This window comes from Trachinotus anak, unplaced genomic scaffold, assembly GCF_046630095.1.
Source record: "Trachinotus anak isolate AG129_WGS33_773 ecotype Australia unplaced genomic scaffold, CSIRO_AGI_Tana_v1 ptg000019l, whole genome shotgun sequence".
NCBI lineage: Eukaryota > Metazoa > Chordata > Actinopteri > Carangiformes > Carangidae > Trachinotus > Trachinotus anak.
The window spans coordinates 8,179,524-8,195,057 of record NW_027273870.1 but is presented as its reverse complement, the minus strand read 5'-3'; the positions used below and the strand labels follow the sequence as shown (position 1 = coordinate 8,195,057).

The 15,534-nt window shown below is 39.8% G+C and overlaps 1 protein-coding gene across 1 annotated transcript in view; it reads right to left on the bottom strand.

Annotated features, from left to right (window-relative positions):
• The window catches only part of dnah6 (dynein, axonemal, heavy chain 6), a 54,609-nt gene that overhangs the window by 34,518 nt on the left and 4,557 nt on the right, over positions 1–15,534 (bottom strand). Inside the window, exons 14-40 of the mRNA XM_071503919.1 lie at positions 15,098–15,249; positions 14,698–14,850; positions 14,242–14,493; positions 13,961–14,089; positions 13,702–13,815; positions 13,438–13,581; positions 13,122–13,277; positions 12,878–12,928; positions 11,050–11,142; positions 10,820–10,939; positions 10,303–10,483; positions 10,079–10,175; positions 9,563–9,791; positions 9,048–9,212; positions 8,586–8,696; positions 8,312–8,437; positions 7,991–8,146; positions 7,556–7,717; positions 6,322–6,459; positions 5,616–5,783; positions 5,373–5,521; positions 3,519–3,626; positions 3,171–3,297; positions 1,376–1,588; positions 1,074–1,295; positions 739–861; positions 55–237 (exon numbers count right to left, since the gene is read on the bottom strand). Coding sequence (XP_071360020.1) covers positions 55–237; positions 739–861; positions 1,074–1,295; positions 1,376–1,588; positions 3,171–3,297; positions 3,519–3,626; positions 5,373–5,521; positions 5,616–5,783; positions 6,322–6,459; positions 7,556–7,717; positions 7,991–8,146; positions 8,312–8,437; positions 8,586–8,696; positions 9,048–9,212; positions 9,563–9,791; positions 10,079–10,175; positions 10,303–10,483; positions 10,820–10,939; positions 11,050–11,142; positions 12,878–12,928; positions 13,122–13,277; positions 13,438–13,581; positions 13,702–13,815; positions 13,961–14,089; positions 14,242–14,493; positions 14,698–14,850; positions 15,098–15,249 — 4,022 coding nt within the window. The remainder of the gene's footprint in view (positions 1–54; positions 238–738; positions 862–1,073; positions 1,296–1,375; positions 1,589–3,170; positions 3,298–3,518; positions 3,627–5,372; positions 5,522–5,615; positions 5,784–6,321; positions 6,460–7,555; positions 7,718–7,990; positions 8,147–8,311; positions 8,438–8,585; positions 8,697–9,047; positions 9,213–9,562; positions 9,792–10,078; positions 10,176–10,302; positions 10,484–10,819; positions 10,940–11,049; positions 11,143–12,877; positions 12,929–13,121; positions 13,278–13,437; positions 13,582–13,701; positions 13,816–13,960; positions 14,090–14,241; positions 14,494–14,697; positions 14,851–15,097; positions 15,250–15,534) is intronic.

The window sequence follows — 15,534 nt, the reverse complement described above, 5'->3', positions numbered from 1 at the left end:
GTGGCATCCACTGAAACTGCCTAAAGTGACAGTAAGTGTTTTTGTTTATTATACCATTTTGAGGTCTGGTCCTCCTTTGCCCAGCAGCAGTGCCTCCAACAGGAAACACAGAGTGGTGACTTTACTGATGTCCACCTGGCGAATCACCTGGGTACAATGCTTCATCACAAACTGGAGACCCTTCTCCACATAGTGCTGAAACAGCTCCAGCAGGTATGCACGTACTGGGTCCGGAAGCTAGAAGGACAACAGGAAGTCATGGAAGAAAGAGTTGATGAGAGATGACTGTAGGCAAAGGGTTACTCAGTGATCTATGTGAAAACCCATATCTACAAGCTGTTGGCTTTGAGAACTGTAGTGAGCAGAGAAAAACTAAGAATTACAATAAATATGGGATATGCTCTCTCTGTCCTGGAGAGGCAGGGTGAGACAGACTCCCTCGGGTTAAATAGCTAAGTGGAAATTAATCCTAAAGTAATTAAAAACCCTACTAAACTAACTCTAACAACTCCACAAATTTGTTAAACGTGTAATCAAAGTAAAATGCAACACTTAAAATCAGAATACAAATGTAATGCTGACCTGTGAGACTATGTCACATACAAATCTAGTTATACTGTAAACACACACTGCACAAATATTCTATTACAATGAGAATGCTTTTAGCCAATATTTTTGCAACTCTGTATACATTCTGTTAAAAACCTCTAGAAAAGACAGAGATGCATTATGTGCCACCTTGGCTCCGAGACCACTGATCCATGTCTGGACATAGGGCATCCACTTAAGGTCATCAGGATCAATATATACCATCCCACAACGACTGACTGTGGCAGGAGATGCCACAGCCAAGTCCTGGACCTGCAAAACACATAGTCATACATGTCAACTCTATAGGCATATAAGGCTTCACAGGTACAAGATTAGATGAGGCAATCTAGGAGCACAAAATACAGTAGAATTGTATATTTAATTGTGTACTCAAATTCAACTCTGTGAATATGAATATCTAAATCTTACTTATAGACCATACAAAACATTAAAATCCCATTTTCACTATGTGCAGCTCTGACCTCAAACACCATGTGTATGGATGGAGTCAGTTTGATTCTCTCGCTATTAGCCAAACAGAGCATCTTGTTGTCATCCAGTACAGTGTTCATGTTCTCAATCCACAAGGCGTCAACTGGCCCGTCACAGATCACCCACTTGTGGTCATCACTGGTGTCATTGACTGCATCACGGACACTCAGAGCCATCAGTCCGTCACGCCACTCCAGTGTCAAGGTATTAACCTGAGGTTGAGGCAAATAATGAATGTATCAAGAGAAAACAAAGAAGCTTTTGTATCACTTACTTTTAAATCTAAAGTTACCTCTCCATAGAGCTCTCCCATTGTGACAGATTTTGGGTTGAGAACATAGGTCTTGACAGGCTGATAGAAGGGGTTGTTAGCCTTGTCTCCTGTGCAATGGAGGCTCTCCAATGTGTCTGCCAGGATGGTGTAGACAGTGGTCTTACCGCCACCAGTAGGCCCTACCAACATCACACCATGACGCACTAACATGGTCTCATAGAGTTGGATCACCTGGTCATAAGAACACATAGAATAAAGCAAAGAAATATGAGATGTGTCAAAGATAACCCTGACTTACACCACAAATCTGAGTTTTCCAACTATATCCAAATAAAACAAACAAAATTCTATTCACATATATTGTGTTGCAGTGGTGGTAGAAATCAATCAAAACCTCAGCAAGTACAACTATGTCTGCATGGCTGGAAACTGATAGAGACAAAGTAAGTGAAAAAAATATGTATTTTCATACATGTGGGTGAACCAATCCTTTAAAAGGTATGGCTGGCAATAAATCCTATTGCAGGCTGAAATACCTGCAGTATGAATTTATCCTGTAAACAAATATTAAACCACCAGTGTTGACCAATAACTATTACCAATACTAACTAACATCCTAAGTACTGACTGATGCAGCAAATGTGTATAAATTTGTGGCAGAAACTAGTCATCAACATATGCACCATTTACTCTATTTACCGTAGAATGCACTCCATTGCTATTTCCGGAAATCACACATCCTTTTCTCATAATCAAACTAAATATTAGACATGTTCTTTTATGATTTACATCTTCAATAGGAACAGATCATTTTGGGGCTGAGTGCTGCACACAGGGTAGAGAAGTCAGGAAACATTGTAAGACAGACCAACAAATTATTGGTTATTGTCTTTTTGTGGAATTTGTTGACACTAAAAAACATTAAGAATAATACCAGCCTTATTCCTTTAAGTATAATACCAAGTGGCTCCAAAAATGAGTCAACTCCCATGTTAAAATGCCCAACTTCACAGAAGAAATAAACAGCCTGGTACAAACAACAGTTTTAGTCTCTATGTACATCTCTATCTACAATTTCCCCCTTCATGGAAACTGTACAGTGGGTGAGTTTTCATCCTTTTAAATTGTATCAAGGCTTAAAGTTATGCATAATTGAGGGCGTGACCACTTTTAGTGACAGGTGGGTTCCATCACAGTCCGTTCACTGTCTGCTAGGTGTCACTTCAGCTAATTGAGTCAACATGACCACTCGGCTGTGTTTGTGGTGTTGGTGCCTTTTGGGTGATTTCCCATGAAAATGTCAGCCAGATAATAAGGTGTGCTGTGCGGGAAGGTGAGGAAGTCTGTGCACCTGTATAATGAGGTAAGTGAAATTCTACTAATTAGAAGGGGATCGGTGTCTGTGTTCACCATACCTGGCTTGTTAACTTAGATTAGCTCATTAACTAGCTATTCATCCAGCAAATGAATAAGCCTTGGGTAAGCCTTCAAGCAAAATTCCCAGATGCCCAGCTGTGCTAAAGATGCTAACAGAAGCATATGTTTGCCACAGTTATCAAACTGGCATGCACCAAAGTCTTGGCCCACACCCCACCTCTTTGCCCATTGTTGGATTAACCGGGAGTCAGGCACTGCCAAGATGGCAACAGCAGAGCAGCCCACTGAGCCTCAAAACCGCTCATAAGAAACCTATGTGACGTCAAGGAGGCTACGTCCAACATATCTACAATCTATGTATAATACATGCAAAGTTTTTCACATAAGCAAAATATGTAAACTTTCAATGCATTCACTTTTCCCACTTGCACTTTACCTTCTTGGTCATGCTCGCCAGAGGCTGCAGGTTCCGTTTAACCAGAGACTCCAGAATGGTGGAGTACAACACACCATAGTCATGCTCAGGGATACACACACCAGGGAACAGGTCTGACAGTATGCCACTGGATTGAGTGTGGAGGGGGGTGGGGTGGCATAATACACAAAATACAAAATAATTGTTTTCACATGTAACAACACAAACAAAAAAATATAACTTTCACTTGTTAGACCTTATCTTATTTGTGCTGGCAAGCCTGTAATGTACTGTAATTTTTCAGCCTGTGTGCATTTGGAGAAACAGAAGTAAGATGTATTCCCTTACCAAAAAGTCTGATAGGCTTACCCAAACAACACAGCATCATCAGTGAGGAACTTTGGCAGGTTGGAATCCCTCAGTGCTCTGATAAGAACCACGTCTTCACTCAGATGGGGGTTATCTCTCTTTAGAGACCTAAGAACACACACATTGTTACTTTACAAATTATATGACTTTAATGTAAATAATCCTCCATTTTAAGTTTTTCAGCATAAAATATTCTTAATTGCATTAAAATATCAAAGAAAATTAAACAGCATTTGCAGATATACATGCAACTTGAAGAGGAAATGGACTTGATAGCTAACTCTTCAAAAGTAGTTGTTGAATTTCAATGAAATAAATGACCACTTTATGGGAAAATAAATGTTGTAATAATCAGTAGACAATAAACTTATTACAAATACAGATATAAATATAGCATCAAAGCAGCCAGAATTGCTGTGGAAATATGTAATTATCAAGGGCATGGCTGTGAGCGCTCACAGAAAGTTTGATGTCAGTTGATTAAAGTTTGGCTGAGATATGACTCGATTTCTTGCTAGGCTCCTTTGCTGCCAATTTTGATTGGCTGTTATAGTTGAAAACCTTTACAAATCAAAAATCTGCGGGATAACCTTTCTGGGGCTTGGTCTGTATCTCATCTGTGCCAATTTTAGTGAGGATTGGACAAAGTTTGTCCAAGAACTAGTGAAAACACACTTTTGCATAAAATCCAACATGGCATTGCATTGAACTTAGCTTCAACCAAGAATCCAATGGTAATCAGGAATACGGTTCAAAAGCTACACGCTTGAACGCACCTCCAACTTTGACCTATTGGTGGCACTGGAGCACTTGAGACACAGACATGAAACTTAATGAAAACCATCATGGGACTGTCCCCAATCAGTGTCCCAATCAGCCAAATTTAAAAACTTTTTACCATACAGTTCTAGGGTTCAATGATGATGATTCAGAAAAGGCCTGGCTTCACTGCCTGGCCCCCAATAAAAATAACAAGCAGTCAATGTTAGCTGTTAATTCTATACTGCACAGCCTGATCTTCACAACAAGCTCTCTCCACTGAGTTGTAAAAAACAGAGTAAAAAACATCAGAGACATTAAGGCAGGAGATAATGAATGTGCGCTTAGTGTGGAACAAGCAGACTCAGAGGAGTAATATCTAGGCAAAGACAGACAAATGCATCACAAGCCAATTACAACAGTTCCCTGAGCATCAGCTAATAACTAACAGATGAAAGTATGACTTTCACTACATATGGTCAAGAGCATCCGCTCAAATCATTTTATGCACGCAAGCAGACCAGGAACAACTGTTTCTGCTGTCTCCAAATGTATCTATCTAATCTTGTTCTTTATCTCTTCATGTGTCTAAACACTCATTCATCTGAAGGATTTGACTAAGTGAAGGAATTTCAGATGAAAATGACACACAGAGTAAGACTAGTCCTTTTTCTTTATATCTGATGTAGGGACAGAACAAGGACATTTCAAAAGTCAGAGGCTTTTACCCTGTGATCTGAGTCATTACTGGTATCTTTTTGACTTTTTACTTTTACATTGGATTAAAATAGTTCCTGAATATATGAGAGTTCCACACCAAACACAATGATCTGACTCAGTAATGATAACTGTTTCTCGGCTAACATATGACAGCTGTGTGCTGAGGATCAAATTTTCCATTCAACATTCATAAACATCACACTATACACATTGATTCTAAATATATTGAACATATTTATGCATTTGTGTTTGTGCATCTGTGAGTGTGTCACAGTCACAGTCCTGTTGGGATTTCCCTGAAAAGGTGAATGCTTGTTTGTCTCTATAACTGAATGCACATGTGTGTCAGTGTATGTATGTGTGTGAGGCTCTGACCCAGCCATGACCAGGACAGACTTGACTGCTCTCATGCCAAAGTCATAGTGGTCCTGCTGGGACAGCTGCTCAGAGCACAGCTTGTACATCTGGGTCATCTTCCTCGCTAGTGTCTTACTAGATTCAAATCCCTCTGAGTACAGAATCACCTGGAGGAATAAACAAAAACAAGGGTATGATAAACTGTTATGTAGTGAAGATAACCAAGCATATATAACAAGATATATGTACTGAGCCTGTTACCTCAGCAATGAGTGCATAGTTTGGCACCATCATGGCTATGGGTCTAAAGAGAGCTTTAAGGTTGTCAGGTAGCTCTGTTCTTCCAGCATAGCCAGGGTTCATGGTGATGAATGCAGCACACGTCATCACCAGCTTGATCTCATGGCCCTCAAAGTGAAACCTTGACAGCTGCATAGCATACAGAGTTGAGTGAGATGTTCTTGTTCATGTGTGAGTATAATGTCTGAAATATCTTGAAAAGCAAGTAAAGTATGTGTGGATTAGAATGTGTGCCAAAAAAAGGTAATCTGTGGTGGTTCCAAGATGATGGTCCCACTGGCTAGCCAGTCAAACTGGCTTGTACCATAGTACATAGCTCAAAGGGCAGATTGAGCTATCCAACACACAAGTCCCATTGAATTCATTGCTATTTAGCTATGAAAAGCTTATTATAAAGTGTTGAATTTCCTCAGTACATCAGAATACATACAGTATGTATAGAAAAACATGAAGCTACAAATCACATTGGTACAGTGGGATCAAGTGTCAAATGGTCGACTGACTGACTATTGAGATCTGTAAGCCTTATCACTTGGTGATTCTTTGCACCTTAGGACAGCAGAGCAATGTCTTTAATTCTCCTCTGTGTATGGTATGCAATGTCTCTGTAAACAATGCCTTGTAAACAAAGTTAAATTGGTGTATATTTGTGTCTGTGCAGGTGCACCTTGGCAGCTTTAGCATTTCGTATGGTTATGAGCTGTTGAGCGATCACAGACAACACTTCTATGTCGATTCGGTTAAATTCGTCAAAACAACACCAGGCTCCCGACTGAGCAAGGCCACTGAAGAAGCGGCCCATCATCTGGAAGAGAGACGTGTAATTGGTTAAAATAACAGTAACTCTAATTCCAATAATAATTCCAATACAAAAAAGTAAGAGGAGATTGTGTTTTTTGCTTTTAGTGTTAAAGCTTTTGAGCAGAAGCCAGCTTTTATTTGCTTGTGAACACATTGTGTACACAAGCAGCTGTAGGAGGAAGGCAGTATCAGTAAAGTTCATTATACATGCATTACATTATCTTATTTGCACCACTTCCATGAGTAACATATAAAAGGATAGTTCAAAGGTGTTAATATCTCATTGACCATGGTATTACAGTTAAATGGAGCTGAGAAGACAGTGGAGCCAGATCTGAACAAAGCCTTAACACATGCAACCACAGGTATAGTCTCATATAATTGCAGGTTGTTACTTATAGATAAAATGTTGTGTGTTTCTTAGCTGATATCATAATTGATAATAAGTGAATGATGTACACGAACAGAAACAATGAATAACTCAGATGTATCAAAAGATCTGTCAGTTAATTCAGGGGTGATAGCAGGATCAAATCCTCTGCTGTCAATTTGAATTTGGTTAGACTTGGTTTATAGATTAGGCCTTCCACTAAACTGTTAATACAATAAATAAATACAAATTACACATTTAGGCCATTATAAGCCAAATTTAACACCAGTCAGCAGACAGCTGCCTTTACGAACATACAGTTGACTTATATTCCTTAAATAATGAACCAAGTTACACAAAAATTGCCTAAAAAACATAGAGGATCAAATCCGGATTAAGGCAATGTTTTAGCAAAACACAACTAAGGCTCTGTATGGTGTATCAGTGCTGTCACTGGCACATAACAGAATGCTTTTGCAATAGTGCCATCTAATGGCAACACTTAGTAGGTACAGTTAGAATGTGACGGCCTTCCAGAGCAAATTCAAATGGCCCAAACACGAGCAGTTGCAGAAAGATAGTAGGGAAAAAAGAGTGTTGAATATGCAGGCGAAGAAATGATGCAACAAATAATTAAGTACTGAGTGGAAAATAAGTAAACAAAGAACAGAAAGTGTAAAAAAGTAGCCTAGAAATGTGGGTTATAGATTAATAGAGTGTCATGGCTGACCTTATAGTCAAGCCCATCAGAGCAGTTGAAGACCACACACTGTATGGCTAGGGCCTTGGCCAGGTCCTTGGTGGTTTCTGTTTTGCCTGTTCCTGCTGGCCCAGCTGGTGCACCTCCCAAATCCAACTGGAGAGCCCCCATCAGACACAGGTAACAACGGTCCTGAACATTAGAGCAGTGTGAAAGATAAAGAAGAGGGGGGAAGATCTCAGGTGTGACTATGTGAACATAGCTGAAAAATTCAATGAGATAAGAGATAAACATACAGTGTTCTGTGTTTCTGTTCTATACTTGCAAAATGGGACATGTCTGTGGCTTTATGTGCAACCAAAATGACAGCACAGTGGTTATGAATATCTGCTGTGGTGAAAGCTTGTGTAACTGATGATAAAATTTGTGTTTTCAGTTTATATAGCTCTATATATTATGTGTTACCGTGAGAGGGGTGATGACCAGCCGCGGACAGGCTCCGAGGTATTCATAGCCATAAATGTAAGTGGACAGAGCCATCGTGGCAATACAGTTGTCCAGGTCCAGGTCCCAGTAATATCGTAGCTGTCTCTGCCATTCAAAGTTAGACCTTGTGTCCACCTGAAAAAAATAGTTACTTTAAGGCGGTGAGTTGTTACAAATCTCACATGAAAATCTCCAGTCAACTCCTGCACTTGTCATATCAAGCCAAGAACCGACATATATAAGATGCTTGATGGTGTTTGTGTAAATCTGCATGACTGCACTAGCACTGCACGACTGTACCTTCTGCCGAACTAAATCGGTGACAATGTCTCTGGCATGGACATCGATGGTGATGAGGGCAGTGACGATATTACGGTGTAAAGTAGGGAGCTGTCCTCGTACCAGTGCTGCCAGGGCATTTAGCCTCTGGAAAGTATACAAACACACACAACCACAACATTCTTGAGTTAGAAAGTTGGAGCGAAAGTTGGAAATACCTGGGCTCAAATCTACTTTTTAACCAAGGACAAAAAACAGATAATTAGGAAAAAAGCCAGTAGTTATCAATAATTACATCAAAGTTTGTGAGTTCAAATCCCTGCAGGGCAGCAAAGTGGTTGTGGTCTCCCTCCAGGCAGGCATCCATGTCCCTGCACCACATCATCTGTGAGATGGTCAGCACCACCTGGTGGACACATACAGACACTGATGCTAAATACCTTTATTAAAAAAAAGAGTTGAGCACAAGGCATCACCTGAAATGATAAAAATCAATTGGAAAATCTATCCCAGCTGCACACAATGGTAAGTGAAGAGTCATAGAATTACAATACTTAAATATACATGCAACTTATAAAGAATGTAAAGGTAAAAGTGTAATTTACTGGTAACTATATATATCTTGACATTTACTAAGCTAATGCCAATAGGTATAATACTATACACACAAGAGCACACAAGCCTGTTTCTCAACAAGCTTGAAAAGCAGCAGTGTGTGTATGTGTGTCTGTGTCTGTGCATATGCTTGTGTATGCACCTGCGATGGATGTCCAGCCACCACCCATTCCTCCCTAGACTTCATTTGGTAGTCTGCAATAGCAGCCTTGCTGAGGCGTCTTAGTGAGGAGAACATAGCCTCCTCCACCTTGCAAAGCCAATCTTCCACGTTTCCTTGTGCCTTCAGACCTTTGGTCAAACCCACCTACACTTAGACACACAGGTAAGAGAGCAGTAACAGTTAAGGATGTAATTCCAGCTGGTTTGTCTTTTTTTATTAAGGGTTTTCTATGAAGCCTTTATTTGCTTTTTGTGATAGAAGGACTGATAGCTCTATGTCTTATACAGTGGGTGACTGAGCAATCAGTCACCCACCCCAACTTAAGATGGCTGACAAGCTTAAGTATTGTACAGTAAGGAAAGTAGCATAAGGTTGGACTGTTTCCTTCCCAATCACGCTCTCACTCTCAGGAAGGACTGAAATAAGAAAACACGGGGAGTAAAACACAACCAGAGAGCATAATGACCAAAGTGTTAAGGTTACTCAAACCTGACCTTCTCTGCCTCAGGAGAGACCATATACAGGATGTCTTTGCTGTATATGGTCTCCTGTTCTCCAGCATCCAGCATCATTCCTGTACCACTGGAAGGCTGTTTAGGCAGCAAAGCAAACTCTAACCGGGTAATGGCATCAAAACACTTCCTAAGGTGAGGCTGCACAGCCTGGGGGTTTCTTGTCTGGGCCAAGATCTTTAGTAGCTCATCACTGGATAAGAAGTAGAACCTGCAGGGGACAGAAAAAGGATGAATATCAGGGCAGTCAACACTACACATCAGCTGTAGTGTTTATCACTCAGAGCTCACTGGGAAGAGATGTTTAGAGTAACAACTGGGGACCTGTCAAGGGGGGAAATGCAAATCGTCATACAATACTCCTAAATTTCAAATCTAGTTTGCGCACAGGAAAAACTACTAATCCAAAAAGGAAGCAAAAATAAAGGGAAAACAATTAGAATAATGAAAAAAAAATCTGTGCTTTTCTAATTTATAACAAATTAAACAGGTGTGTACCTGGGGAAAATGACTCTCTTGGATTCAAGGTAGGCTTCTAGGCACTTCTGTATCTCATCCAGAAGAGCATTGTTGTGCTGAAAAGTCTCCAGCAAATCTGTGTAGGATAAAATGACAAGTGTCTATGCAGTGTGTGAATGTGTGCACCTGAGCGAGTGCAAGTGTGATTGTATGTCTGCCTGTCTTTTTGCCAATTTTTCCTCCCATGCTATAGGAACACCTACCAGGTTGTGTGGCTGCTTTAAGGGCATTGGGCATCTTATTGACCCTTGCCATGATTTCTTTCCAGGACTTGTCGGCTTTAAGAAACATCTTAGACTCTGCAGGCAGCTGCCTTTTGATGTCTGGAGCTAAGAAAATACTCTCTAGGTATAGCCAGTTCCTTTGGCATGTAAGCCACTCATCCTGTAAAGGAAGGGAGAAAAGGGGACAATGTGAGGTGAGGGAGAATTACAGAGGAAATTAATAATATGAATAAACTTAAGTCTTAAATATGATAATGTTAGTCTTTCTTTACATGAACTGAAATATGGGACTCCATAAAAATAAACAAAACATAATTACTTCTGCAGCCAGTAGGGAGAGCTACTGTGCTACCTTTGAGGCCAAATCCAAAGTAAAACTGCATTTAGCTCAGGCAGCCAAGCTTTCAATGTTTAGAGAGCAGTCAGCTGTAGCCAAATGAAAGCTAATTCTATGCAATGGTATCTATATAGTATGGTATCTGTTCTAAGCCTTTACCAGTGTTTGGCTGAAGAGAGTCAGCTGTTTCAGCAATTTGTCCACCCTGAGCTTGATGGGTGCTACATAGCGAGAAGATGCCACCGTGCCCACATTAATAATGCTGTCATCCAGCAGAACCTACACAGCAAATGAACATGGAAAAACACACAAATAATAACAATAAGTGATTAGTTATTAGTGTGTTACAAAAGCCTGTGTGTGAGAATGCGTGTGCTGCATGTAACTACCTGGATATCATCCGTGCCTCCCAAGATGAACACGTCTTTGGAGTCACCATGAGACAGAACAGTGAACTCAGTGGTCTTCCACACATCCTCCACCTGCATGGCTCATTAAAGAGGACAGAGGTTACACAACATGGTCTCACTGTGATGCATTCTACAAGTATCTTTCTACATGTGTGTGTTATATGTGTATTCTCTCACAGAGATGAAGTTAAATAGTGTCTCACACTGACATTGGACTTAACTCATGACTAGAGTGTTGTGGCACAAAAGAAAAGTCTGGACTCCAGACCGAGCTTTACTCAGTGCACATACTGTAGCTGTGTCATAGGTGCTTCACTCATTGAGCCTGAGGTCTGGATACCAATGTGCAGTGTGTTCATATTAACTTCCCATTACACACACTTAATCCTTGAGGACAACTTTACTCATCACCCAGGTTTCTGTATAGTGGGGTCCAAAAGTCTGAGACCACTTTCCCATTCACTTGAATGGAACCATTTAGTACATTATTTTGGGCTCAAATTAGGGTCAATAAGATTGTGAGGTTGTAAAGTGATGATCACAAATAATTTCAAAGTTTGTAGTTTGTAATATCAGAAATTCAAGTTTGTGCACGTATAGAAAAGACTTGTATTTGTAAAAATAAAAAGGGACAAAATCTGTGAACAAATTATATAATTAGTGAAGTTACACAAAAACTGTGAGAAAAAAGTGCTTTTGTGAACATCTGTGTACATACACAGAGCACAAATCTGTGTATAAAACTCTTATACAGCTACAAATACAAATTTAGACCCTGTTTTTATACCTGAATCTGATTGGACAACAACAATCGAATCACAACGTAGTCCAATCAGAAGGCTAGTGGCTCCTTTACCTTTAAGGGTATAGTAAATTTTAAAATATGAACGATGGCACGGGCTCCTCTATGATCCAGGTGGGCTGGTATATATACACAGCACATTAAATGTCTACCATTATTTTCTACAGCATCATCAAATACAATTAAACCCAGCTGGGTCATCTGCCATGCAGATTTATTAGACAGGTTTACAAAGGTTGGTTTTACAACTACAAACTTTGGAATTATTTGCAAACATTACTTTACAAGCTTTAAATCTTTTGATTTTGCCAAATTATGGACTATACATTAACATGTATGGATAGTTTGTTGGTTAAAAAAGAACATTAGAGCCAAGCTCGTATCTGTCCATTAAATATGAAGGTACAGCCAATTAACTTTGCTCAGCATTAAGACTGGAAGAAGGGGGAAAACTAAGTTGACTGTGAGGGTAACAAATCTGCCAACAAGCACATCAAAGGTTCACTAATCAATATATTACATGTAACATATTGATGTTTATTTGATGAACAAAAGGGAGGCAGATGTTTCATCTCTGGACAGAACCAGATTAGCTGTTTCCCATTGCTTCTAGCCTTTATGCTAAGCTAGATTCATATTTACCTGATGTGGTGTACATGTTGGCCACTAACCATAAAATCACCTAATACTGCCTTTTTTTTGGTTTGAGAGCAAAATTTAGTTTTCATTTTCATTTAGTTGCAACACAATCATGTTTATTAAAGTGGGTAAATGTGATGGTGACTATTGTTTCTAGAACAAAGAGTAGGTGATTAAATTTTAAAAGACAGAAATCTCTGTATTTGCAGAGGTAATTGCTGAATCGTTTTAGTCATCAAATTGGCATATAGGCACAAAATGGCAAGATTAAAAGCAGACATGATAGAGTTTACTTCTACTGCAGTTTCTTCAGTAGATAAAGATTGGCATATAATATCTGTATACATTCATAGGGAATCCACGCACCTTTGTAATAATGGTCTCCACTGATGCTTCTCCTGAAGCCTGTCCTGACACCTGAAAGTCAAGGCTTGTGTTAGTACTGTTTAAACTATATAGTATAATCAGCCTGTGTATTTGTGTTCACTTGTGTACTTCTATGCTTTACCTCATTCTAACCTAAAAAAAAAAGGATTAATTTAGTGTAAAGTAGTAGGTTAAAGTAAAGGCAAGTAGAACATGGCATATTGCATCTCCATGTATACGCTACCTCTTGTATCTCTGTGCTGTAGGAGAAGATGTTGAGCTCCTCCATAACAGCCACAGTAAGCTCCTCGGTATTCAGGGTGGTCCCCACAGTTGACTCCAAGGTCTTCCAGTGTGCTGGCTTCATACATGGGTTACGCAGATCAGTGATCACAGGCAGCTGAAGGAAAAAACATGAATATTATTTAGATAGAGTCAAAAAGCAGTTGTATCAATATTTTAATATATTATTGTTTCAAAAAGCGATTTATGAAACATTGTTATGTATGCCACAAACTACACACAGTGTCAGTCATTACAAAACACCTTTTCCTACTCACTCTCTGCTTCATGACTTCCACCTTGGCCTTCAGACTTGGCACAACATTATTACATTGCAGACCTTTCTCCAGCTGGTTGACATATTTGCTGTATTTGGTCACTTGAGAGCTGAACTGCTCCAAGTCCAGTTGCTCTAATGTGCTCTTGGGAGGGACACAGTCGAGGTTAGAAGAAAGGAAGAGCTTCTTACATGCATCTGTATATTATACTGAGTGCTTGTTCAGGCTGACACAAACAATGCAATCATGGTAGGTGCACCTCACCTGTCGCCACCCATCTTGGAGAGAATCCCATTCCTCTAGAGAGTCCCACAGCAGCTGCATAAGCCTAAACTTTGCAGTTAACTCCTCCAGTGTATCAAACTTGGTCACCTCCGCCTTTATGTAGAAAGGAAAAACTAGTTGGATTTGGGTTGGATTAGCGGGCTTGTTTATTGGTAATACTGTAACATAATCTTTTTCCCAACACAAAACAATTCTATGAGTTGCTGTGTTTTATGGGTGAATCTAAAGAATGCAGCACCTTGAATTTCTTCTGGTAAGAATTGTAGGTGGAAGCCTGGGCCTGCATCTCGTCTATAGAAATCTGGATTTCCCCCAGCAGCCGACGGACTTGGGAGGAATCTGCGTTGATGTCTAAGATTCGTTTATCCTCCACAAAAAGCAAAAGGCAAACAAGTAAAAATGGAGCACAAGTATCTGTATAGACAGCACTTGAGCAATAAGGCACCACATGAAAACACTGTACAGTCCTAGACTATTTACTCTTAGGTTGGTAATAGGTAATAAAGGTTTCCTATCTACCTGTGACTTCAGCTTGACTTTATTGACCTCATGATTCAGCTCCTTAATGTCCTTGCTTAGGGAAGTGCAAAACTTGTCCATGCCTGCATTCCTCTCTCCCACTGCTTTATCAAGGGCACTGTGCAGTGAGTTAATGGAGGGTTGCAAGGTGGCAAAAACAACCAGATCTTCAGGTGGCGTGGGAATTGAATACTTGTTAATCAGATTGTACATCTGACACACTGTTTCCTGTTCCTCCTTTAAAACCGTAATCTGGAGAAGGAAATGAGAAAAGTAGAGTATATACAGGACAGAGTCAAATGGAAAAAGGAAACGAGTAGAAGTGGGAAGGAGACAGCAGAGATGGAAAGAGGCTGAGTTGATGACAACATACAATAAAAATAACTTGTTTTCTTGGTTAAGCTAAAACACATGATCACTAAAGAAACCTCTATTAACATGAAATTTATGTCTTACCCTATCCTGTATTTCATCCAGGAATATGAGTGAGTTGGCTAACTCCACTGTAGTAGAAGGATTGAACTCTAGTTTATACTGGGCTTCACAAGCCTCAGTAATGATGGCATCTAGTTTACTCTTAGCCAGCTGAGTGAGCATCTCGTTGATGACCTGGAGCAGAGATTCAGAGCAAAGAAATTATTCTTCCATTAGATCACTCACTGGGGCACTGGACATTGCTTATATTTCCATTTCAGTGAGGTTTAATTACCACAGAAAAGCCTCATTGTGCTCTTGTTTGAATCACTTGTTTATCATGGTCAAAAACTGTAACTCACTCTAGGTTTAATAGAACTTAGAGTTACATAACTACATGTCTGTGTGTGCAGCATCTGTGCGCACATATCCTTGTTCTCACCTCCAGACAGCAAAGGGGAGAAGACAGAAGCTTCTCTTTGAGCTTTGTTTTGTCCACCAGCAGTAGACCGAGATTTCTCTTCTGTTGGATGGCTAAGGCCTCTTTATGCTCATTGTGGTGTAACTCCAGTGCTTTTCCAAAGAAGGACAAATCTGTGAAATGAAGTCAACAGTCAACATCCGTCTGAAACAACCACACTGCTTACTTTGCATGCTTTGCCCATTAACTACCACTCATATATGACTGCTTATTGTTTGCATTTCAGGTTGTATTTTCTTTTTCATGACCAGAATTTTATTAAACATTTTCTACTTTTCAATAAAGATTGGCATGGAAGTATTTCAAGGATATAAATGTAAGCTTTAAGGTGCATTCATAGTCATACCCTGCCCTCCTCCCTTCTACATAATATGCCATTATGCCTTTTTCATCTTTCT